This window comes from Wyeomyia smithii, chromosome 3, assembly GCF_029784165.1.
Source record: "Wyeomyia smithii strain HCP4-BCI-WySm-NY-G18 chromosome 3, ASM2978416v1, whole genome shotgun sequence".
NCBI classification, from domain to species: Eukaryota; Metazoa; Arthropoda; class Insecta; order Diptera; family Culicidae; genus Wyeomyia; species Wyeomyia smithii.
Genome location: NC_073696.1, coordinates 53,748,385 through 53,774,380, shown reverse-complemented (window position 1 = coordinate 53,774,380; position 25,996 = coordinate 53,748,385). Strand labels below are relative to the sequence as shown.

At 41.1% G+C, this 25,996-nt stretch overlaps 2 protein-coding genes across 2 annotated transcripts in view; both read left to right on the top strand.

The window, feature by feature from the left end:
- LOC129732216 (protein tiptop) overlaps nucleotides 1–25,996 on the top strand; it is a 519,376-nt gene that overhangs the window by 77,955 nt on the left and 415,425 nt on the right. The window lies entirely within an intron of this gene.
- On the top strand, nucleotides 5,995–7,262 carry LOC129732219 (luciferin sulfotransferase). Its single transcript, XM_055692868.1, has one exon. It carries the CDS (start codon nucleotides 6,137–6,139, stop codon nucleotides 7,178–7,180), a length of 1,044 nt encoding a protein of 347 aa, XP_055548843.1. The 5' UTR covers nucleotides 5,995–6,136; the 3' UTR covers nucleotides 7,181–7,262.

The window sequence follows — 25,996 nt, the reverse complement described above, 5'->3', positions numbered from 1 at the left end:
AAATTGTCAAAAATGTCAAAAATGTCAAAAATGTCAAAAATATCAAAAATGTCAGAGGATGTCAAACACGTTAAAAAAGCCAAATACCAATAATATTAGTATATTATTGAAAATTAAACAGTATGTCACAAACTTTTTACGTGTTTGACAATTTTAACCTTTTCAATCATATCAAAAATGTCAATATATGAATAATGTCAAAAAAGTCGGAATGTTAAATATGTCATATATTATGTTGTATATGTATGTTAAAAATATCAGAAATATCAATAATTACAAGGATGTTAAAAATGTTGAAAATGTCAAATATTTCTAAAATCGGTCGGGTTCCGAATCGAAATGTGGTACCAAGGCTTTGTTTCTCTTGTCAATAATGTCAAAAATAACAAAAAAATTCAAAATTGTCAAAATGGTCAAAAATGTCAAGTGTCCAAAACACAAGAATTGAAAAAAAACATCAACAGTGTCAAAGATAATACAAATGACAAGAATGCAAAGATGTCTGAAATGTCATGTGACACAAATGTCAAAAATGTTAAAACTACCAGGCCGATGACATGGTGAATGTGAATATCGGCGCGAAGCGATTCACCTTGCTGTGCCTGAATGTACAGCTCTACTTAGGGAACATTCATAAATGAGGTGGGTTTTTTTTACCACCCCCGCTCCCCCAGCATTCCGTCACAAAATCAGACCCATCTCTAAATAATTATGTAGCTTTATAACACCAATTTTTTAAACTTCTTCACGCAAATTTTCAACTTCACTTGAAATTTGTCAGTTATTTTTGTAAGAAAAGTACTACTAGTACACTAGCAGTTTGAAACTATATATATATATATATATGGAAGAAAATGCAATAACTTCTGATGCGTAGATGTAACAAATTATAGAGCTTTTAAAGTACATTTTTATAAAAATGTGTGAAAATTTGTTCTCAAAAAAAAAAAACTTAATGTTTCAAATTTTTTTTAAACTACTTATTACACGTACACCTAAGTAAAAACTATAGATTTATCAATACATTTTGAGAGCCCTATTTTTCGCATTTTGGAACATTTCTAAATGACGTAGCATTCGAGGGGGGAGGGGGGGTTGTTGTTTTGTGACGAAATGTGACGTGGAAAAGGGGGGGGGGTCAAGCCAAGCCACGTAGCAAATATGGAACTTAGAAAACTGCCACGATGGGGGGGGGGGGGTCAAAAAAAAGCTAAGCCATTTATGGATGTTCCCTTTCCAAAACGACCTGTATACAAACCATTGATGGGAAAATGACAGAGTTGATAATTTATTTATTCAATAATTCATCCGAAAACAGTCTTAATGAATATATATAATAATAAACATATGAACCACGTTCCAAAGGCGAAGGTTTGACAATAACTTCAAATATTGAGGGTATTTGAAAAGCTTCAAGTTTGGGCGTAAGTAACACACGACTAGAGCTACAATATACACTTGGTCACATCAGAAGTACATGCATTTTTTCCATTTATAGCACCGTAAAATAAATAAGTCCAAATATTATTGTTCGATAAGAGTGAAAAATTTTGATTTTCTTAAGAAACATATAACTCAGCGAAATATCTGCCGATTTACATAGAACAGCTTCTATTTTATTCGTAATTGAATATAGTTTCAAAGCGTTTGTTCACTTGTAATACTTTTTTTTACAAATATAACTGACAAATTTCAAGTGAAGTTGAAAATTTGCGTGGAGGAGTTTAAATAATTAGATTGACGCTCGAATAACTCACATTTTTTAATGAAGTTAGCACAAACCTGTATATATTTTGAAAACTCTATTTTTCCGCTTTCCAAAACGGCTAAAACATTCAAAATCGGTTGGAAAACAAATGAGTTAAAAATAATTTTCATGCGCTGAGGTGAAAAAACCGGCATTTTGACCATGATTACCAATTTTGGAGGTGTTTGAAAAATTTCTAGTATGAGCGAAAGTTGCAGTCGACTAAACTTACAACTTTCACTGTGTCACTTCAAAAGTTCTTGCATTTTTTTTTTATTTGTAGCACCGTATTATCTTTTCGGTAGTTAATCGCTTTGCTGTCAGAATGCTTTTTAAAGAAAAAAAAAGTTGTTCGAAAGCCCTCGATGGATGATTTTCCGGAGGGTCTCAAAAGAAAGGTAAAAAGCTATATTTTCAATTTGTGAAGATTTTGGCGATGCCCATTCTTTTAAAATAAAGTTGTTCTCCTTACACGCCGTGTAAAATGTCAAAATTGTCAAAAATTGAAAAACTTCAAAGTATGTCAACATGTATCAGAAAATGGTAGATTCACCTGTAAAAAGGAATTGCGAATGTCTGTTACGCATTTTTTTGTTGGTTGTTTTCAATATTTTTTTTTTCACGAGAAGATCGAGTGATTGTGGTACAATGCATTATTTTGCTTTCATGATAATGAATGATAAGCAGCGTATTATTTAGCGCTAGGTGGATTTGCAACTAGGCAAAAGGTTTTAATATGCTTTTTTTCTAGAGAAAGCCCACAAAATGTATCGTAAGTAAGATATTACTCTAAAAATACCTAATTTGGTGGCTAATCGAAATAAACAGTGTTACTTTTTAGCAATAAAAAATAATAATTATTGATTCGATGATAGGTTATTTGTCGGCCAGAGGTGGGCACCATTCCGCTAATTCGCTAATTCGCTAATTAGCGATCCTAAAATTCAGTTAGCGATTTAGCGATTTCGCTAATTTTTGAGCTGGTTAGCGAAACTGTTAGCGTCGCTAAAATTTTGGCCTTCGAAACGCTAATCGCTAATTCGCTAAATTTTGTAGAGAAGCAACAATAGAAATCACGGTGCTCCCACAGACCGTTATTATAAAAAAAAATGCACCAAAGAATCTGAGTACACCATTCGATTCGTTATGACGTCCAGAATCTCTTGTCAAAATTTCAAAATCATCGTACGGTACATTTTTGAGTAATGCTCTTTTGAAGGTCGTAAAGTTAAAAAAATTGATATTAAAACGACGAAATACTCAATGTAAAGCACGTTTTTCAGCCACAGTTTCATGAAACAACTTCCAAAATAGTTTCCACACATTCCGAGTATTATATTTCAAGACATTTACAATTGGTGGAAAGATTTATTTGAAAATCCCACAGTGTACAGTGGTCTAAATTCGAAAAATCGTGATCCTTCTAGATTTCACTATGAATAATTGATTTTATGTACTCAATGTCTTCAGCAAAATTGTTTCATAGAACAAGGCCTTACTTTTGGCGTTTTTGGTTTTTCGATTTTCAATATACCGGATTACTTCTTTCAGCAAAGTTGTGGAAAATTTCAAAAGAATAACAATTGCTGAATACTGCGATGTCCTATCTGTACGTTGAACACGACAAAATTGAGTTTTTTGTGGAACACCCCTCCTTAAAATCAGTTTTTTGTCTATAATTTCGTCTGTAATGGTCAAAACAATGCAAAATGTTCTAAGAATTTATGCATTCAACTAAGGTTTCCTCAAGACTTTATAAAATTTATTGTTTTGACAATCACAGAAAAAATAATAGACAAAAAACTAATTTTAAGGAGGGGTGTTCCACAAAAAACTCAATTTTGTCGTGTTCAACGTACAGATAGGACATCGCAGTATTTAGAAATTGTTTTTCTTTTAAAATTTTCCACAACTTCGCTGAAAGAAGTAATCCGGTATATTGAAAATTAGAAAAAATATTTTTTTATCTAACTGTTAGGTAGATTGATCGAAAAACCAAAAACGCCAAAAGTAAGGCCTTGTCCTATGAAACAATTTTGCTGAAGACATTGAGTACATAAATCAATTCTTCACAGTCAAATACAGAACGATCACGATTTTTCGAATTTAGACCACTGTGCACTGTGGGATTTTCAAATAAATCTTTCCACCAATTGTAAATGTCTTGAAATATAATACTCGGAATGTGTGGAAACTATTTTGGAAGTTGTTTAATAAAATTGTGGCTGAAAAACGTGCTTTACATTGAGAATTTTGTCGTTTCAATATCACTTTTTTGTACTTCACGGCCTTCAAAAGGGCATTACTCAAAAATGTACCGTACGATGATTTTGAAACTTTGACCATAGATTCTGGACGTCATAACGAATCGAATGGTGTTCTCAGATTCTTTGGTGCATTTTTTTTATAATAACGGTCTGTGGGAGCACCGTGGAAATATTTAGAAAAACTGTGAATTGCTGATGGCGTACGTAAATTGCTTCGAACGATGAACATACTTTACTGCGAAAGTTACTTTTGTCAGTTTTTTTACCCTAGAATGGAGTTCCAGTTATATTACAAGCCACAGGAGCATTTTGAAGAACAAGCACAAGGTCTAGAGTGAATTTTCGCTACACCAAGAACTTTGATAAATTGCAATGCGCTTGAAATTATGACAACTTTGGTTTTACTTTTTCGATTCAGATGATAATTGAATTTTTATGAAAATATTCCTGATAGTATCTATTTTCAATGCAAGCTAAATAACTTTTGTTATTCTTGTAAGTAATTGTTTTCGTTTGTTTAACCAAAACAGATCAAAGTAGTCCAAATCTTACAAAACACGAGCAATAAATATAGCGATATGACTATTTACATATTAAAAAGTTAGCGATTAGCGATTAGCGAAAGTTCCGCTAATGTGGGTTTAGCGTTTAGCGATTATCGAGCTAAATTTTCCGGTTAGCGACTTAGCGATTAGCGTCGCTGAATTTTCGGTTAGCGGTGCCCACCACTGTTGACGGCAACAAAAATGATTATTTAGGTCAGAAAAAAATAGAAAAGTTATAAAAAGTTCTAAAAAAAACAGGCTATGACGAACTGTTACGGCAATAAGTCGCAAAAGGTTCCTAATTACTAACTCACAATCCGATCGCTAGCAGGGCCGTCCACAACCATTCGGGCCAAAAGAATGCGCCAATAATTTTTCATTTGTTGTTTCTTTTCGCTGTTTTTTCTAAGTTTCACAACATATTATAATGATTTCATTTTGGGTTTATTATGATTGTGTCGCAGTTGATTCGGGCGAGCTTAATTTTAGTTTAATATTCTAAAAGAAGGGGTGCTGGTAGCACTCAAGGTTTCAGAGTCCGCTTTGACAAGCGAATAATCATGAGCTCGAATATTAGTAGAATCAGACTCCCTGTCATCCCGCTTGCCTCACGCTAAATTCCAAAAAAAAAAACGAAAAAAAGACACATACAATAGAATAAATTAAATACTTCCCCAGGCAGTTATAATGAGAAAGATAAATTCATCAAAAGACTACAGTGGTGAACTTTGTAGTAGCTTTCATTTATCTAATACTGTGTTATTCGATTGTTATAAGTTGAATGAAAACGTGAAAATCTTTATCTGAAATTATAGGCGGTCCGATTAGATTCGAATGTTATCTTAGTATTGGAAGCTATCATTAACATTGCTCGTTATTATGTATTGCGTCACATTATTAAAACTAATTTCATATCTCATGCATATAAAAGGAGACAAGATGTGACTCAGTGTAACATATGTATTTTCAACAGAAATCTCAAAATGGTCAATAATAGCGTTATTCAAGCAAAATAAATGTTTGCGTGTAGGTAATAACACACATAAATATAAGACATTTTTTCGAGCAAGCACTAACAATGCCTAATACATTTCAACCGATTAAAAAGAGATAACAAATTGTGCTGACTCAAACCCATATCGTTCAAAACAATCTTGCAGATATTTTCGTACAGTGTCTCACACCCGACTAGAAGATAACAATAATAAAATTATCATTATCATAAATTTTCAATTGCGCAAGTAATCCACTTTTTCTTCTTTGCCAAAAACCACTACCTGCAACGAATTTGTTTCCACTTGTTTATCTACGCTCATTCGGGCCGCAACAACAACAACGTAACGCAGCTCAGCTGTTGATTGTGGCGTACAAGAGCAAAACAAAACACGCTGACCTGGCCAGCGACAAGATAAGTAGGACACACGGCACGGCAGCAAGCCTCTGCGCGGCGCGTTTTCGATCACGGAAGCCACGAGAGCGCCTCAGTGGCTCGTCAACTTTCGCCCCTAATAGATCGTTTTGATATTTCGGTAAAACCTACGATTACGTGATACGCGTACGTCAAAAAATCGGAAATAATGCAGTCCAACGGTAGTACGACGACCAGAAAGTTCCCTTTCAAAATCCGGATGGTTCCCGATGAGTTGAACGCTAGACTTTTAAACGATTTTCACGGTGAAAAAACTGGTTTCGTGCAAGTTGGTGACGACAAGTGGTTCTTCCCCAGCAAGTATCTGAAGGCGGCAGAACATTTCTATGCGTTTGAAGCCAGACCTAGTGACGTTTGGGTTGCCACTTACCCACGCTCTGGAACAACCTGGACCCAGGAAATGGTTTGGATGCTATGCAACAAGCTGGACGCCGTAGCAGCACGCAGTGAGCCACTCACTAAGCGGTTTCCATTTTTCGAGTTTCACATTTACATGCACGATCTAATGAAGCAACAGTTTTTGTCCGAAAACCCCGATCCAGCGGACCAGCAATTCATTGAAGCAGCTTCGACGCCGGCCTACGAAGTGCTGAGCGCTATGTCGACGCGGCGCTTCATAAAGACACACTTCCCGATTTCTCTTTTACCACCGAGCATATTCGAAACTGGTGCCAAAGTGATTTACATTGCCCGAAATCCCGCTGATGTGGTTGTTTCTTATTACCACCTCAACAAACTTTACCGTACCCAAGGTTACACGGGTGACTTCGCAACATTTTACGACTACTTCGAGAACAATTTAACCGCGTGGTCACCGTACTGGACGCACCTGAAGCAGGGCTGGAATGCGCGGCATTTGCCTAACGTTTTGTTTATGTTCTACGAAAACATGAAAGCCGATCTGCCGGGAACGGTTCGTAAAGTGGCGCAGTTTTTGGATACTCCGCTCTCCGATGCGGATGTTGCCAGTCTCACCGAGCACCTAAGCGTTGAAAGTTTTAAGAAAAATCCCTCTCTCAATGGACAGGAACTTATAAAAGTCGGTATTTTGAACCCAAGTGCCCAAGGATTTATACGAAAGGGTCAGGTGAATGCGTCCGGGGAAGAACTGACCGATGAAATTAGGGAGCGTTTGCGTAAGTGGACTGAACGCAATCTGGAGGATACGGATTTGCGATTTCCGGTGACGTAGATTTATCGAAATGAACTTTTGGTTAGTATGATTTATTTACTAACTAGCTTAAGTATGGTTAAATATGAACCGGTTAAATAAAAGGACTTTGTTACTGTTTTTAAATTAACGTGTTTTACTTCAAATTTTATTCTAAATTCCACTGAAATTCCACATTCACTGAAATTAACCGTACCGTACGAGGTAAGCATTTGCAAGCAACTCATTAATCCAATTCAGGAATTTCCCGCGGGAAATAATCGTAAACGTCTAGCTTGGTTGCGCACTAATCGCAACCGTATGCCTTACATTTAAGCCGTTGGTGAATTTAACGAGCAATAAATGCATCAATTTGGAAGCGCCAGGGTTATGCTGCAATTTGCCTTGCACTGAGCAGTAGAATTTTATGTATCATTCATAATCCTCTAAATATCGGTCAACTAGACGCTGCGGGTATAGTGGAAATCAGGTATCATCAAGGGATGTATCATAAAATAGTTTTTAAGATCTGCTGACCTCTTCGGCAGTTCATCGAACTGAAATAACAATTTCTCAAATAATTGGCTCCGTTGAACATTGTATGTATTGTGCTGTGTCAAGTAAACGTTTATTAAAAACGTAAATCTTAATTAAGAGTTTTAAAATTATAAGATTATCAGGGCGTTTGTTGTGTATAAAACACTTTCTTGAGATCAGAAGCAAGATCCAGTATAACAAGCAGAATAAACATCATTCTCGAATCGAATATTTCAGTTTTACTTTTATCATACTTTTATTGTAATATTTGAGAAAGAGCGTGTTTAAACATCAGAAAAAGTCGCAACATGAAACTGCTTGTCCGGTCAACGTGACGTCAATGACAATGTTTTATATACCTGAATGTTCTTATAAAAACGTTACCAACCAGAAGAACTCAGCAACTTTAAATTAAACGTTTTTTTGAAGCAAGGTTAAGTTTACCATAAGTTCACGCACACTTTCCTGCACTTTTTTGTATAAACCAATCGTGTAATTGAAGATTTATTGAATGGTCGTAAGTTCAAATTTTAGCTATCAGAGAGTCTTTTTCGTATGGGTAGTAGGGTGGGACAAAAAATAAATGTTAGCTCCCATGCACTTTTCGTGTTCCATATGGGTCCCATAACAACTGTGCAACTTTTCAGATCGATCGGTGAAACGCCCGATTTGCGCCCGATTTCTTCAATTTTCCATACGATTTTATATGGGAAAATTCACTGTTTCAAAACTTATTCTCTAGAAATTCTCAGTTGGGTCCTAAAACTATATCGATACATGATATTTGTAGGAAATTTTCCTGGAAAAAACTCTTCCGAATACCGTAAGGCACTACGATGCTTGTAGAAACAGCTATTCACCCCAAACTGATTGAATGCCTGACGGACGGCTCACAATTGAAATTTCCCAGCAACACTGCTACAGCATGCTGCTATTGCAGACTTGCTTAAGTATGAGAAATAATTTCGCGTGGAATTAATTTTCAAAGTGTGATTTTTGCTCATAGTATCTCCGGGGAAGCCTCCAAGAAAAATTTAAGCGATATCATTTCTCATCACATGGTTGAATTTGCAACAGCAGCCTGCTGCAGCAGTCTTGCTAGTAAAATTCAATGGTGAGCCGTCCGTCAGACATTCAATCAGTTTGGGGTGAATAGCTGTTTCTATAAGCATCGTAGCGCCTTACGGTCTTCAGAAGAGTTTTTCTCAGGAAAATTTCCTACAAATAGCATGTATCGATATATGTTTAGGACCCAACTGGGAATTTATAGAGAATAAGTTTTGGAAAAGTGAATTTTCCCATATAAAATCGTATGGAAACTTTAAAAATCGGGCGCAAATCGGGCGTTTCACCGATCGATCTGAAAAGTTACACAGTTGTTATAGGATCCATAAGGAACACGAAAAGTGCATGGAAGCGAAAAAATAACACCATCGCTTTTTTCCCATATAACCGTGTTCCAGTCTGGGTAGGTTCTCTGCATCCCTCCACCATGATGTCACACTAAGTTACGAAAATAAAGTCAGACTCAACACAAATTAAATAAATATACCCAGAAAAATAAGAATTATCGATACTTACCGAGGCTTAACAAAAAAGAACATTCGAGAGTTAGGCGTAGGGAGAAGGATAAAGGCATTAAAATTCGTAACTTATAAAGTTGACAAAGTAACTTCTTTTGCATAATAATCGTTAGAGGAAGGACGTCTTTCCTCCCTAACCGACCGTAAGACCGTTGCTGGCACTGCTATTGATCTTTTCAAGAAGCAGAAGCTGCTGAGTTGTTGTACATTGAATCTCAAATATTTATCTGTATGTTTTTTTTGGCCGCCTAGTTAAGATTTGTCACGGAAGAGCTTCAATAGTGTAACTTAAAACTATAACTGAATGTTTCTCATGTAATTTCAAATCATACTTACTTAGTTTTACTTTTATGGCGACATGTCGTTAACGACCTACTGCCGAACCCAGAATACGTCTCCATCCCACTTGATCTAAGGCTTGTTTCAATCAAGTTTTCGAATACACCAACTCTTCAATCTTGTTCCCCTGATGGAAAAATATGCCGAAGCGATCAAAATTTTTGAATTGGCGCGAAATCGCGTAAAAAAAACCGCGTTAGTTAAAAAATTCGCGTAAAAAATCCGTGGTAATTCAAAAATCAGTGTAAAAAACCCCGTAAAAAAATCCGTGAAAAAAATCTGACTGTACTGGTATCAAAAGTTTTTTCATATCCACACATTTGAACGAAGAGGAGTGTTATCAAGCCTGTCTTCACTCGCCTTTACACCCGCCGACACATCCTACTCTACTGAGGAGTCGCCGACCTCTGTGGGGTCTCTACTGAATATCACCCTCGCTGATTGCTTCTCTGACATTCGCGCCACGTGGTCAGCCTTGCTTGACAATATTGGTGTGTTGGTGAGCTGTGTATCGTTACTCATGAACCTGTAACACTCCATTTTCCAGTTGGCCACCAAGTATTGAACGCAGGATCCTACGCTCAAGGATTTCCAAGTTTTCAGCGCCACTTCAACGACCAACGCACATGGCCTTAGAGTAGCACCGAGAGAATCAGCGTCCTGTAGAGTGCAAATTTCGTGCGAACACACAAGCTACCTCAGCTGGTTACTTAAAAAGTAGTTAAAGGTTCTATTTGCGGCTGTTATCCGTTGTTCACACTCCAGTAGAGCACCAAGGTACATAAATTCATCGACTTTTTTTATAGATACCCTCATCTGTCACCATGACTCGACGAACTTCCACGCTCTCTACAAGTCACCATGTACTTTGTTTGGTAGAGTTATTGATGAATCCAATTCTTGTTTCTCCCCTCTTAGAAGGCACAAATGCCTTTTCCACTGATCTGCGCGTAATACCGACGATAACAATATCACCCACAGAACCAAGGAGCATATAAGATTTAGAGATAATGGTAACCCTGTCCCCTTGCTCAAGCATAATCTGCCATAACTAGGTGCGCTTAACTGAATCGTATGCCACCTTGAAGTATATAAACAGACGATGAATCTACAAGTTAACTTCTCTGAGCTTGTCTAGAATTTGACGCTAGGTGAACCTAGGTGTTCCGTTGAAGATAGCCCTTCGCGATTTTCAGCTCTTTACAGATATTTTAACTTCGTTTAACCTTGGTGGATCCATAGTTTGTCCATCCTCCTAAAATTCTTTTCTGTTTCTGTCGATAGCTCTACAATCTACGCTATTCAACAATGCTTCGAAATGTTGTTTCTTACGCATAACCACCAGTGTCTTATCGGTTATCAGGTCTCATTCCCTGTCGTTGCACTTGGCATAGATTGGCACAATTGGATTCCTGATTTCGTTGACCACTTTATAGAAACTTCTCGAGTCGTACCTGATGAAGCACACCTCTGCTGCAGCCACAGTTCACTCGCAGTACTCGCTTTTCTTACGGTGATGGAGTCTTTTTGCGGTCGCTTTTGCCTCTCGATGCCTCCACTCTATGTTTAGGTCTCCAACAGGCTCACCAATCCGCTCATCAACCTTCCAAGTGTCTTCAAAAGCAACTTCGTCAGCAGACGTTCTCTGAATGTCTAACCGTATCCTTCTCGAAAAGCCGGACTTGTACAATTCTTCTAATTTTCAATAAACCAGATTGCTTTCTCCAGCAAAGTTGTAAAAAAAAGGAAAAAAATGCTGAAAACTGCGATCTTAAATCTGTACGTTGGACATGAAAAAGTAGAGTTTTTCGTGGAATACTCCTCCTTAAAATCAGTTTTTTTTTCTAGTTTTCAAATTGCCCAAACCTAATGAGATTAATCGATTTCAAACTGTGCTCTGTAACAACTTTCTGGCTTCGTTTGAATCAATTAAATCTGGTGTACCTCAAGGTTCTATTCTTCGCCCGCTTCTTTTTACTATGTTCATCAACGATCTGCCATCCGTCACTAGACACCTAGATTCGCCAGCAAAAATCAGGCTGTTCAAAACACTTGTGCTATCTCACTTCACTGCTTGCGACTTCCTGTACAACAATGCAAGTTGTAGAACAAACTTCGTGTCGCTTTCAATGCGTGTGTACGGTATGTGTACAATCTTACGTTTTTTTTTTGTTTCCTGTGCGTATTCATCACTGCGAAACATTGATCTTTTGTGATATCGTTGGTGCGTTTGCTGTATTCTGCACGCCTATTTTTAGCAATATTACTTTTAAAACTAAGCGATATGAATATTATAATTCGTGCTTGTGTGTATGCCCTTTCTTTATACGCTTAATATTCCAAGCTTCGCTGCTTCCGGCCAATATTGTAGCCAATTACAATTTACCCATGGTTCAGTCCGTTGACATCGAACGGCCCTGATTCTATTAAAATTCGATCAGCCGCTTGTTAAAGCAAATTCTGTAACTTTGCGACTTCGAAGCTCTCTTCTTTCACGTTACTCCAGAGTTTCTTATCTTCAAATTGCTTGCTCTTTTTCTCAATTCAACAGGTTTAGTTCTTGCTTTTTAATGTTTCTATTGATAAACATGACTAGTCCCGAATATCTACGCGATAAATAAATCCCATTGAGACATAACCGAACTATCAGATTTTTGATTCCGCAACATTTTTTTCACTCTGTATGCCTGAAGGGCACTGGGTACTGAAATGCCACTGCGACATTCTTGCTGATTGTCTTTTGTGGCGGGCCCCGATTGCTGTGCACAGGTTACGGATTGTTCGTACTCATTGATGGAGTAGAACTGTTTTGTTGTAAACCTGTACCCCAATTAGGTACAACATAGTTGATGAAACTAATGACCTGCTTGGGATTGGAGCTCCATGCTTGGTATGGAGTTAAAAGGTAACTTCCTAAGAAGTTGTACCTAGAGGAAGCAAGAGCTTCGCAAGAGCAAAGCAAATGCTCTGAACTCTCTGGTTCAGATTTGCAGAATCGGCAGGTGTCGTTCAACACTACGCCGATTTTCTTTAAATGGTAAAAAGCGGGACAGTGTCCGGTGAGGAGTCCCGTGATTATCCGTAGGTCACTACGATTTAGACTAAGTCGCTTTCTGGCGGTTCCAGGGTTCGGATAGATAAACTGTTTGCCTTGTCTACAACCCTGTGCCTGTTGCCATTGGGATACTATTTTTAGCCTTTCCCAAGTTAATAGTTCGCTTTTGATAGCGGAAATGGCCGTACCCAGAAACGGCTCGGGACCAATAAACCGCTGAGCTGATCCCTGTCTTGCTAGGTAGTCAGCGTGTTCATTACCCTCGACTCCGCAGTGTCCGGGCACCCAAAACAGAAAAACTGAATTCTGTCGGGAAAGTTCCCGTAGAGTTTCAATGCATTCCCAAACAAGTTTGGAAGCGCATTTGACGGACTTAAGTGCTAGTAGTGCTGCTTGACTGTCCGAGAATATACCGATTTTCGCATGTCTGTAGTTGCGTTGCAGACATATTTTTGCGCAGATATATATGGCATATACCTCTGCTTGAAAAACGGTGGGCCATTTTCCCAGGGAAAACGTTTCCCTGATACCGGGTCCGTATATACCAGATCCCGTTAGGGATCCCATTTTCGAGCCGTCCGTATAAAAATTGACGATGCCAGGTGGAAGATTAGGCCCTCCATTGTTCCACATAGAGCGGTTTGTTTCAATCACTCTATATGGAATATCCATGTTGGACCTAACGTCCATCCAGTCGGAGACTGTGGTTAATAGCGGAGTTAGTTTGAACTCCCTAAGAATGCGAAGGTGGCCGATTTGGTCCCCTTCAAGTATGGTTTTCCTCCTTTGCAACCTTAGAGCGCCAAGCTCTGCTTCCTTTTTCACATGAAGATGTAGAGGTAGTAGGCAAAGCATAGCTTCCATGGCTGCAGTTGGAGCTGTTCGCATAGCGCTGGTAACCGAAAGACATGCAAGTCTTTGAACTTTTTTGAGTTTGGCTTGCGCAGTCACTTCGTTCATCTTAGGCCACCACACTAGAGCAGCATAGGTGATTCTTGGTCGGGCAATGGTCTTGTAAGACCAGAGTGCCAAGTCTGGTTTCAGTCCCCAGGTCTTACCGAAGAGAGTTCTGCAGGCCCAGATCGCTGAGATCGCTTTCTTAGCGGCATGATCCAGTTGTGCAGACCAGTTCAGTTTCTTGTCCAGAATAATTCCGAGATATTTGACTTCATTGCTGAAGCCCAGTCTAACTCCACTCAGTATTGGAGGAGTGATGAAGATCGTCCTTCGTCTGCCGAATGGACTTAGGACTGTTTTTAAGGGGTTTATGTTTAGACCCTCTTGTAAACACCATGACATGGTGGTATTCAGAGCCGTTTGCATTCGGCTCGACAGAGTTGCGTCATCTTTACCTCTGACGATGAGGACGATGTCATCGGCGTATCCAATGACCTCGTAACCAAGCTGTGAAAGCTTGTTGAGAAGTGCGTCGACAACTAGTGACCATAACAAGGGCGAGAGAACTCCTCCTTGCGGACACCCCTTGATCACTGACATTGTTACAGACGAATCTCCCAAGGTTGCTGTGATCACTCTGCTAGAGAGCATTGCGTGTATCCAGTTCTTTGAAGTTTGGTCGATTCCCTTATGAGAAAGAGCCGTATCGATTGATGCAAAGGACGTGTTATCGAAGGCCCCTTCAATATCAAGAAAGGCACATAGCGCCGTCTCCTGATAACTTAGGGACTTTTCAATCAACGTCACTAAGCTGTGAAGAGCAGTTTCTGTTGACTTGCCGCTTTGATAGGCATGTTGGTTCCTGTTCAGCGGGGAGTCTTTAAGAAACTCATCACGGATATATTTATCCATTATTTTCTCCATCAACTTGAGAAGCGATGAAGTCAGACTTATGGGTCTGAAAGTTTTAGGTAGGGTTTTGTCCTTTCTTCCAACTTTGGGGATAAACACTACCTTCACCTTCAGCCAGTTATCCGGAATATGGCCCAGGATAAAGCTGGCTCTGAAGAGGTTGATGAGTTCGGTCATGATAACTGCGGCCGATTTTTGTAGAAAGATGGGTAGTATGCCGTCTGGACCAGGAGACTTCATAGGGTCGAATGAGCTTAGAGCCCAACCTATTGAAGCTTCCGTGAACAGTCGACGGGCCAGCAGGATGGACTCCCGAGACGCCATATGTCTCGAATTGTCCTGCCGCGACCCATCACTATTCAGTTCTTCGGTCTCTGTCGATCCAGGAAAGTGGGTGTTTATAAGAACCTCCAGCGTTTCCTTGGTAGTGACAGTGAGGCATCCATCCTCTTTCCTCACCTGTCCTTAACCGTTAGTATGGTCTTTGGACATCGCCTTTTGGAGCCGCGTAGCTTCCGGCAGAGTTTGGATTCTTTCACAGAAACTAACTCTGGATTTCCGTTTAGCCTTGCGTAGCTCGGCGTTGTATTTAGTGAGGGACGCCCTGTAGTCGTCCCAGTTAGACGTGACTTTTGCCCTGTTGAACAACCGCCTAGTTTCCCGACGAAGGTCACTAAGTTGATCATTCGACCAGGGTACGTCACGGCATACTGACCGCTGTGTTAGTGGACAGTTAGCGTCGAAAGCATCCATGATTCTGTTTTGTAGATCATTTGCTGCCGAATTCAGGTCAACTGAATTTCGAATGTTGCTGTAACTGAAAGTTCGTGAATCGATCAGGCGTTCCTTAAAGGATTCCCAATCTGTATTCTTAGGATTTCTGAACAGCTCTCTTTTCAGAGGGTTAGCCTCTATATTAAAAACGATGTGTCTGTGGTCCGACAAACTAGTTTCATCGGAGACATGCCAATTTTTAATCCTTTCAGAAATAGAGGCGCTACACAGAGTGAGATCAAGGACCTCCTGTCTAATAGCGTTGATAAACGTGGGGTTATTCCCTACATTACATACATTGACATCGTTAGAAGTAAGGTATTCAAGTAGGTACTCACCCCTGGTGTTGGTGTCCGAGCTGCCCCAGATCGTGTGGTGAGCGTTGGCATCGCAGCCGATCAGAAACGGCTTGTTGATGGCCTTCCAGTACCGCACGAGCGCAGCAACTTCGGGTGGCGGTATATCACCTTGGTCGCCCGGGAAGTAGGCCGACGCGACAACCATTTCCTGCTTTCCTCTGGTTGTCGGTACTTCAACCGTGACGGCAACGACGTCGCGTTGGATAAATTCTGTAATAGGTAAAAATTTTAGTTCTCTATTTAGCAGAATTGCAGTCCTTGGTTTGGACTGCGTGTCACAGTAGATTAACCTACCGTTAGGAGCGTTAGGTCCGAGAACTTTGGATTCGTTGATCCACGGCTCCTGGATGAAAGCAGCCGCTAGATGCTCGTTCTGATTCTGGAGTGAACGAAGAATCTTCTCGTCCGGAGAGTTCGCACTGTCCGCGAAGTAACCGACATACCGTCTGGCCTTCGGCAGATCCTTCATGTGGTATACACGAAGTTGTGCTCCCTCCCATGGTACGAGAGAAGGTACCTCCCTTTCCAACCACTGCACTGTGTCGTTGTCGGCACAGGCAAGTTGCAGGAAGCCATTTTTTAGATGGCAACCGTTAAACTTGGGCTTGGTGGTTGGATTTTCCTGGTCCGCAATGTGATCGAGGATGGAGGTCCGGACAGCCTGAAGCTGGTCCGTTGTGAGTAGGGAGCTGGGGTGGGTAGCAGAAGTAACCGCAAGGCTTATAGCTCCCACAATGTCCCTATATGTGGCCTTCGGGAGCGGCTTCGAACCCGATGACCCCAAACCAGTGCCGTTCCGCAGTTTTTCAGGCTGTGGACACTTAGTACTGGTGTTTGGTGACACCAAGTCGTCCGACCGCTGTCGCTTGACGGCAACTTGGTTCGATTGAGCAGGCTGCTCTGTTGGAAGGAGGGCCAGCTTCCTGGCTTCTTCGTACGAGAGACCGGAGCGAAGATTTTTGCTCAGTCGCCGCCTTTGCGCATTTGAAAGTCGCTTGACAAGGGGTGCCGATGATTCGGGTTTCCCTTCGTCATCGGGCCTTGTCTGTGGACCGGGAACTAAGTCCATTTGACTTTCGTCATTCCCTTGTGGAGAAAGTAGGATTAAGGATGAAGCCGAGGGTCCTCCGTCCAGCGATTCGCTGTCGAGGTTGAAATCATACTCATGCTCCATCTCCTCCGTTCTGCCCGGTGCGTTTGTTTTTATTGAACTACGCTCCGATGAGTCCATGGGTTCCGGCAAAGAAAGGCTGCCGGTGGCCGAATTTTGTGAAGTTTTGTCGTTCATAAAATTCCCACGAGTCGCTGGGTAAAGAAGAGTCCGCTGCATCAGTGACCCGCGTGATGCAGTAAGGGCTAATTACTGTGAAGGGTGCCCTGGTACTCCACAGGGTCCGTTAGAGGCTGGGTATTTCTTAAACCCCCCCCCCCCCCCCACCACGTCATCCATCGGCACGGGTCGCATAACACCTTAGCTTAGGGGTTTTAACCATTGGATTTTACGCAACAGCCATGGTTAAGAGCTGTTGCAACCATCCTCCTTTACAGGGGCTTTGGACCCCCTGCTACAGTTCACAATAATTCAAGTCTATTCGTAAAGGCTAAACTGAACCAAGAGAATCGTAACAGGCGGAGTTATTCAACATTACTCTTCTTATTATGACCAATCATTTTTGGATGAAAGTATTGTTAACTGAATCGGTTGCCTAATAGAATTAAATAAGTTAGTTCGGCAAGGTACTTTAGTCTCTTGTATACTTCCAACGCCTTTGAGAATTGAAATGTTTAGTCTTTAAGTCATTAGTAGATAGTACAAATGAGTATTTTTGAAAGCGAATTCTCATCGTGACAATAAGAAAAGGCAAAAGCCTCACATCAGATAATTGTAATAGAAATAAATAAAATAAAATAGCAGGTAACTGCGGAGTAGCTACTTTTCGGGTTACGTATCTAACCCGAGCACCCTTACTTACAAGGCGGAAATGTATCCCTACCGGATTTTCTGATTCTAGCGTATAACAAAATATACAAAATTAAAATCTTATCGCTTTTGTTCCTTTTTGTGCTCCTACTGTCAGCACCAATGATTTCTGGGGTGGTCGCCCGGCAAATCACTGTGTCCACTTCGGGATTGAGCTTAAAAAGAAAATAGAAATACATAGTGAGCGACAAAGAGAAAGAAAAAAAGGAGAGAGAGAAATCGAGAAAGTGAAAGAGAAAGATAAAGAGAAAAAAGAGCGATGGAAAGAGAAAGAGAGAGGGACAGAGAGAAAGATAGAGGGGCAGAGAGAGAAAAAGAGAGAGAGAGAGAGAAAGAAAGAGAAAGCAAGAGAGAGATAGACAGAGAGAGTAAGGGAGAAAGGAACAGAGAGTGAGAGAGATAGGAACAGATCGAAAGAGAGAGAAAGAGAGAGAGAGAGTGAGAGAGAGAGAGGGACATAAGGCGAGAGCGACAGCGAGACAGAGAGAAAATAAGCAAAGAAACAGAGAGATACAGAGATATCGACAGATGTAGCGAGATTAAGACATATATTTCAATTAAGAATAGAATAAACGATAATCTCGAGAGATTTTTCAAGCGTACTGAAAAAATAATCATTGATAAACAAAAGATTTGTTCTCCACAATAAAAAATTTCAAACACTTAACATCCCGTACTGGAGCGACATAACCAGAGCAGTTGAAACTTTGCCATCCTTTCACTAGCTACTAGCGATTCCAGCCCGACAGCCGGTCGGCAATAAACCGCACACATCCACTAGTAACAGCTAAGCTCAGTCGCACGAATAGAGGAAACGCAATGGAAAGACGTTTTAAGTTTTCATAATTTCAAAACTTATGCCATGATTTATGCCGTTTTGTGATTTACATTTGAACAGTATGCATATTTCTACTACCGTGATCGCTTAACCCCGCTGCTCCGTCTTCCTCGTCCTCTCTTTCTCTATTCTAGCCAGCACTAACGATTATCGTGCGCCTCCATCGGAGAACATTGCACTTCGCACTGTAACTTCGTCGTCGTCGTCATCGTCGGGGCCTTCTCTCGTGGAACATTCAAGCTTAACTTAGCGAGCGAACGAGACGCAGCGCCGCCGCCCCGAAGCTGCTAACAACAAGCGCGGATGTTATATTTTTTGGCGGAATATGTGAATATGAAATGTAATGGTCCAATAAATAATGTTTCAGTTGTGCTTTTTTCCCGGACCTCCACACACAGCTTCAGCTTCAGTGCCATCGGGCGTCACCTGCCTGCCAAGCCAAAGTGCAATTGGACGCCTATGGCCCTTTTGCAAAACGCTAGTCGCGCGAGCTGCCCTGGTTACTGCTGCTGCCTAGAGGAGCGCTCGCCGTTGTTTTGCCATCATCATCGTTCAAAGCGCGCACACCACTTTGCCGTTCGATGCCGGATGGATGGAAAGAGGAAGCGAAGGCGCGAGCGACTATCAAAACAGCAATTGCACAAACTAGCCATTAGCTTTTCAATTGAGGCGCGTTTGGGTTTTTATTTTCGTTGTTGTTGTTATATTCTAGGAGGACGGGGCAACATTTTGATATTTATAGGGATTAAGCAGTTGTAATTCTCATTGAATTATGTCATTCCGCTGGATGAATTAATTATTTGCAGTGTGTTTAATCGAATAAACCAAAAACGGAATATCACGGGGGTAGCGTACCGTAGTGAAACTAGTCCCTCTTTCGGTGCTGCTGTAAAAGTTTGCTACTTTTCGGCTTTGTTGTTTTTGATTTATTTCGTGATATGTGTACACATTAATATAATAAAATCAATCGAACGCAAATGCAGTGTGCTCGAAGGTAAACCGGGTTTACTGGATCCTGGAAAATTTCTTGTAGATTAGAATGCATTATTTCGATTTTTACAATTACTTACAGCTACTCAAGGTGATAAATTTAAAAAAAAATAGAAAACCATCTCTAGCAGTAAATACCGGAGGACAGATGCTTTTTGTCAAAATTTCAAAACGAATAAATATTGCAACCTCTCTAATGAAAAATGTTCCACCTGTCTGTCTCATAAATTCGTCGCCCTCAGCTTGAGGGCTCGCTAGGCGCACATCGTTGCATCGTTGAAAATCCGTAGTAGAAAGCGTCTTTTTTGAAACTTTCGTATTCACACCAAACAGTATATTGAAATTTATTTGTGTACTCTAGATTTATTCCACATTTGGAAGCTTTTCTATTCACGGCACAGCTGCTGCCGTTTGTTTCTGTGATGATGGTGTGCAATGTGAACAGTTTTGTAAAGTTTTGCTTAGTTTTTTTAGACTGTTTGTATCGTAGATAAGGCCGGTGGGGGATCGTAGGGGTAAAGTGCATTTCTTTTTCTCCGTTAACGCCATTCACCATCAACAATAGCGCAGTTGCAGCGAGAGCAGCGACCAGCAGTGAAGTCATACGTTGAAGTGCACCGCTTTAACACCGAACCTGCCCATGTGTGGACATAAATCTGAATGAGTAAAGTTGCAGGCCATGGGCGGTATGAATGAGTGAATAAGAGCAGGTTAAGGGTAATGGCATTCACATGTGCATGTTCTGTTTTACGGTATGCAATTTGTTTCTCCTTGAACGAGTTTTTCACGGTTCTGGAATTGACTTCTTAGGAACGATTTGAAAATCAGTCTCGTTTTGCTAATAAATCTATCGATCGAGAAATCTCTGTTCAATCGTTTGTCACGTTCACGTTCACGTTCCGCCCAGTCCACCAGCCTCCAGTGAGCACGAACCATCAGTATTTATAGATTTTTATTTGGATTATCCATCCATCATCGCATCAATCAATTCTCGTCGCTCACGGTCCCGGGCCTACCGGTTGCCGGGAGCCACATCAATCCGGCAGCTTCACTCCAACGCACCAAGTGAAACTCACTCCCCAAGATTTCTCTCACGCATCGTCCGGCAATCGGATGGCAACAACTTTCCGCACCGCACCGCCACTCACGCCAGTCATCCTGTGCAGGAAAACACACATTATAAAATTGAGCCATGAATCAGTCAATCAATCATGTTTTATTTCGTGCCAGGGAAGAATTTATGACTGCTCTTTCTGCAAATATAAATATACTTAGCGAGAGAGCGTGAGTCCATCCACCGTGCATAACCACACATACACATACACACCCAAAGGCACGTTCGTGGCGTTGGCCAGCTCCTAAGTATACATACATTGGCACATCTTGGCACATCATGCAATCCATGTCGTTCCATGGAAGAAGAAAAAAAAAACGACAACCAGCTCCTCTCGGTTGATGTGATCGTTTCGGATGCGGCTAACCCGGCGCAAAGCCGCTGACGTACCGCGCGGTGGGTGACGCTCGGTACAGCCACACTTCAGCGTCAATCTGGCAGCAGTCGATGTGGCCAGGGTTATACTTCGGGCGGGAATGGATTGATCTGGGTGAAACGGATTTACTGTAGAGGAAATCCATGCCAAATGATCTGGGAATGCGCAAAATTTTATTCCATCATTTCTTATTTGAATGAGATTTTGCATGCGTGTTTGGCTAAGCCAATTGAGTATTTTAACATTGGTGGAGTTTTTTTTTTCAAATCACCGCAAGGGTAATCTTCTAATAGGGCATATGTACTTTAGCACATACTTCATTGAAAGCATTATAGCTCAAAATCCTTTGGTAGTAAGGAAAACTTTCTCGCAGCAAGTTGCAGAAAATTGATGAAGCTTTGAAAAAAAAAACCATAAAAAAAATATTTTCAGCAATATAAATAATAAAGTGAACAATGAACATTAACTAAAACATGAAAATTTTAACTTTCACACTTCGTCTTTCAAGTTATTCAACCAATCTTTTTACAATTGAAAAGTAACTTCCTTAAATGTTAACATAACAACATAACGATAACTTCATTGCTATTTATTCGAGTGAAAGGTGTTTTTCATAATAAAAGCAAAATGTCCAACCATAGTTGTGAAATGTCTATAGGAAGTTACGTTATTGGAACATGATTGTTATGAAATATCAAATGGAAAGAATGTTTTGAGTCCTAACACTAAAAAAAATCGTTTAACGTTTCTCCATCTTGAGCTTATTACCAGAAATTTTGGGATAATTTCAATTTTCAACAACAAAACTTTTTAATAGAAAATTCAACCCGTTTTTGCTTTTTATGCAAATTTCAAATTTTGTATTTATGTTTTCAATTTCTAAATTTGAATTCAAAATAACTCCAAAACGGATTGATTTTGGGAAATAATCACCATGAACTCGATCCAATTCAGCGTCTTCGAAGGTTGTCTTTCTTCCTTCACGCGGACAGTCGTCGAAGTAACCGTCTTTGAAGTAACAAAAACAAACACGACACAAACAGAACAGCATTTCCTTAAGATTTTTTAACTCTCGATACGTCTTAGCCGCCGTTTTCTTTGACTGAAATTAATAACAGTAATACCTACTGCAAACGGCGATTTTTTGGTATAAAATGAGACACTTTTACATAGCTAAAAGTAAATGGCGCTACACATAAATCACTAATGTGTTGAAGCCTTTGTTCAAATTATGGCTGAACACTACGCTACGACGTCTTAAATCATAGAGAGAAGCGGCCTTTATAAGGTTTCCAAACGCTCTACGGAACTACGACATATCGATCCACACTCGCTATAAACAGCTGAGTCGCTCTTGCTTTCGAAGTTTTTTTCGGAATGTTGCAGGTTTAAACGTAACTTCGAATGATTTTGGAAATATGTCAACGAACAACGGAAAGACGGCGCCCAGAACCCCCCCCCCCCCCCGCCTTGAAGATTTTTTAAGACAGTGCAACAGAAACTTGTGTCGAACAAATATGCCTACTAGTATTTTCGCGGAAATTCGCTAGCATGTTTTTGGACGAAAGGTTAACGACATACGAAATTACTACAGCACGTGTCCCTTTTACCGGTCGTATACTAACTTTTCTATTGACGTTAGCGCCGTAAAATCGTTAAAAACCTGTCCACGTGGTATGTGGATGGCCCCAAAGCAATAAAAAATTGCACTCGTTCAGCACATTACGTCGGTTGAAAACCTGGCTGACGTCAACAATGGTTGAACAGCGGTTGAGTGCTCTCTGCTTGCTGAGTGTTCATCGACAGATGGTTAACAACAATCGTGAAAAATTTACTGAATTAGCGCTGGAGCGATTTGCGAAGGATAAAAAGAAGATGGTTTTTGATTAACGACATTGGCTCCTAGGCCCTCAACTATCATTCGCTGACGATCTGACGCTGTTTACAATGTAAAGGTCCCATCAGATGCGCGCTCCACGAGCAGTTAACGATTTTCGCAAAATGGCAAAAGCGAGCGAGATAATTACCATCTCAAGAAAGTGTAGCCCAGAAACCTTTGATTAAAACCTATCAAATACACTTCTGTGACGCACAAACTCTATCAAGGACCACCAGGACATTCAAGCAACATATTACTTCCACCGTCAACAAGGCCTTCAAAGGGTGAGTTGACAGCTTGGAATGAGCGTCAAACTTAGCTCCGGCCCTCACAAGTTCTTATCTCACGCCTCCACGAGTTATATGATACAATAGACTACCAGTTGAAACATGGACATAACTGGTTGGCGTTGCCTGGGCTAAGTGAGAAGGTGCGACGAGATAGTTAACGGGGTAACCATATCTCAGCGGTAGTGGACCAACCTGGGCGTCTGTTCACCAAGATGGTGCGGCTCAAAACAGCGTCTGATCTTCATGTTAGAAGCGTCTGATCAACGTCCTGGTGTCAGCGTGGGACCCCAAACAGAGCTGACACGGTGGCAGGTGAGACAGGGGGTTGCGGTAGGTCCAACAAACCGCCTCGCAAAACACCAAACGTTACAAATATCGAACAATCGACACAGACCTAGGCAACGAAATAAGAACTACGATTGGAAACTCGGTACATGGAACTGCAGATCGTTAGGCTTTCACGGCTGCGACAGGAGCATATATGATGAACTCAATCCAGGCAACTACGGTTTAGAGAACTGCAGGAACTTTGCTGGTCGGGACAGAAGGTATGGAAAAGCGGACATCGAGAGGCTATCTTTTATCAGAGCTACACATAAATCACTAATCCACCAACGAGCTTAGGACTGGCTTAATAGTGCTGGGTAGGATGTACTAACGCGTGATCGGGTGGCAGCCGATCAGTGCGAGGATGTGTAAGTTGAGAATTAAGGGCCGGTTCTTCAACTACAGCATCATCAACGTGTACTATCCAAACGACGACGAGAAAGAAGCGTTCTATGCGCAGCTGGAGCAGGTGTATGATAGCTGTCCGCAACGGGACGTTAAGATCGTCATCCCTAGTAACAATATTGGTTTTATCAAAGTTTTAAAGTGCCTAATACCACCCAAACAACGCAATGAAACTTTGATAAAACCAGTTTTGTTACTTGGAATCGGTGATATGAACGCTCAGATAGGGCGGAAGGCAAGGTACAGGCCGGTGTTCGGGCCGAACAGCCTGCACACCGCATTAAATGATAACGGTCAACTTTGCAGCCTCCCTCGGTATGGTAGTCAGAAGTACCTTCTTTTCCCGCAAAGACATCCACAAAGCCACCTGGAAATCATCTGACTTACAAGTGGAGAACCAAATCGACCACTTTCTAATCGATGGTAAATTATTCTCAGACGTCATCAACGTTCGCACCCACCGCAGTGCGAATATTGATTCGGACCATTACCTTGTTGCAGTATGCATGTGCTCAAAACTTTCGACGGTGCGAAACACGCGTCAAAGTTGTCCACCGCGACCAAACATCGGGACGATGAAGTTTCACGGGAGTACGCGCAGCAGTTGGAAGCAGCGTTACCAACAGAATAGCAGCTTGGCGCAGCGACTCTTGAAGATGGCTCGAGAGACATTCGATCAGCCATAGGTAGTACTGCTGTAGCGGCGCTTGGTATTATGGCTCCAAACAGGAGAAATGACTGGTTTGACGACGAGTGCAAACAGTTAGCGGAAAAGAAGAATGCAGCCCGAGCGAGAATGCTGCAACACCAGACGAGGGCAACCGTGGAGCGCTACCGACGCGCACGGAACAGGCAAAACTCGGTCTTACGAAAGAAGAAGCGCTAGGAGGAAGATGAACTGTACACGCAAAAGTTGAAGTCTTGTACAATCATTGTGTCTTCCCGATTCGCACTAATGTTGCACAGAAATCGCACAATAAATGTGTGAAACGCATAACCCAACAGTTGTACTGCGAATACATTGACATAGAATGAAATCAGAATATGTATCATATACCGACAGTTTATTTCTCACGTCGAGTGTATTAGTGACTGCTACTCATGGAGCAGTGCAAGCAGCAAACAACAACTTGTGAACTCACTAGATTTGAATAACTATAATACTCGATCGATTTATCTCGATGGATTTGGTCATTAAAAAGTACCATTTAATGATTTGCAATAAAAACGGAACAAAATTCTGTTCACAACATTTTGTAATCAACGCTAGCTTCACTGCAAAACTAGCAAACCCTCCATTCCACAAACCACAAAAGCGTTGCTGATTTTTTATGGCAACACTTGTAAATTGTGAATAATTATTATTTGTCATTCTGTGCACGCGCTTTTTTCTCAAGCGACGAGAGAAATTTCTCTCTCGCTCGTAGAATTTCCATGTATGTGCGACAAAACTAGAAACGTCGGATTGCGACGCGCAAGGCGATATCTCGTTGCTTCACGAAATGAGCGAGACACCCGTGCTGTACATACTTGATACCAGTGTTGTTAGCCTCACTCATACTGTCGGTGCATGTTTGCTGCTATTCAGAGGAATGCATGAAGAAGAAAACGTATCTCGAAAGCATGTGTGCAAAAGACTTGAAAAGTGTAGCATATGTCTCGTCCCCAAGCAGAAAGGAATGGTTTGCTTCTCGCTCGCTTTGCAATGCTGCTTGATACCAGTTGAAACTTTTTAGGTGTAGTAGTTTGGAGATGCCAAACACATTGGAGAAACGCTAGAGCATTATTTGCGTTATGCCCAACACGCAATCATTGTACTGGTTCCGAATTACATCAACAATTGCGCTAAAAACGCACAATTTTGTACTGGTTTCGCACCATCCAACTTTTGCGTGTACTGTTAGAATGACACACGAAGCTTCTACGAGAAGCTGAACAAAACATTGCTCAGACAGGTAGTCTTCTACGGCCACGAAACCTGAACCATGCTCGTGAAGGACCAACGCGCTTTTGGGGTTTTAGAACGGAAGGTGCTGCGTACCATCTGTGGTGGCAGATGGACGATGGATCATGGCGAAGGCAGATGAACCACGAGTTGCACCAGCTCCTGGGAGAACCACTCATCGCCCAAACGGCGAAAATTGGGAGACTACGGTTAACTGGGCATGTCATTAGGATGTCGGACGACAACAACAAATGGTT

Coding starts and splice junctions, on each gene's coding strand:
- LOC129732219 (XM_055692868.1), top strand. CDS start 6,137: ATGCAGTCCAACGGTAGTACGACGACCAGAAAGTTCCCTTTCAAAATC.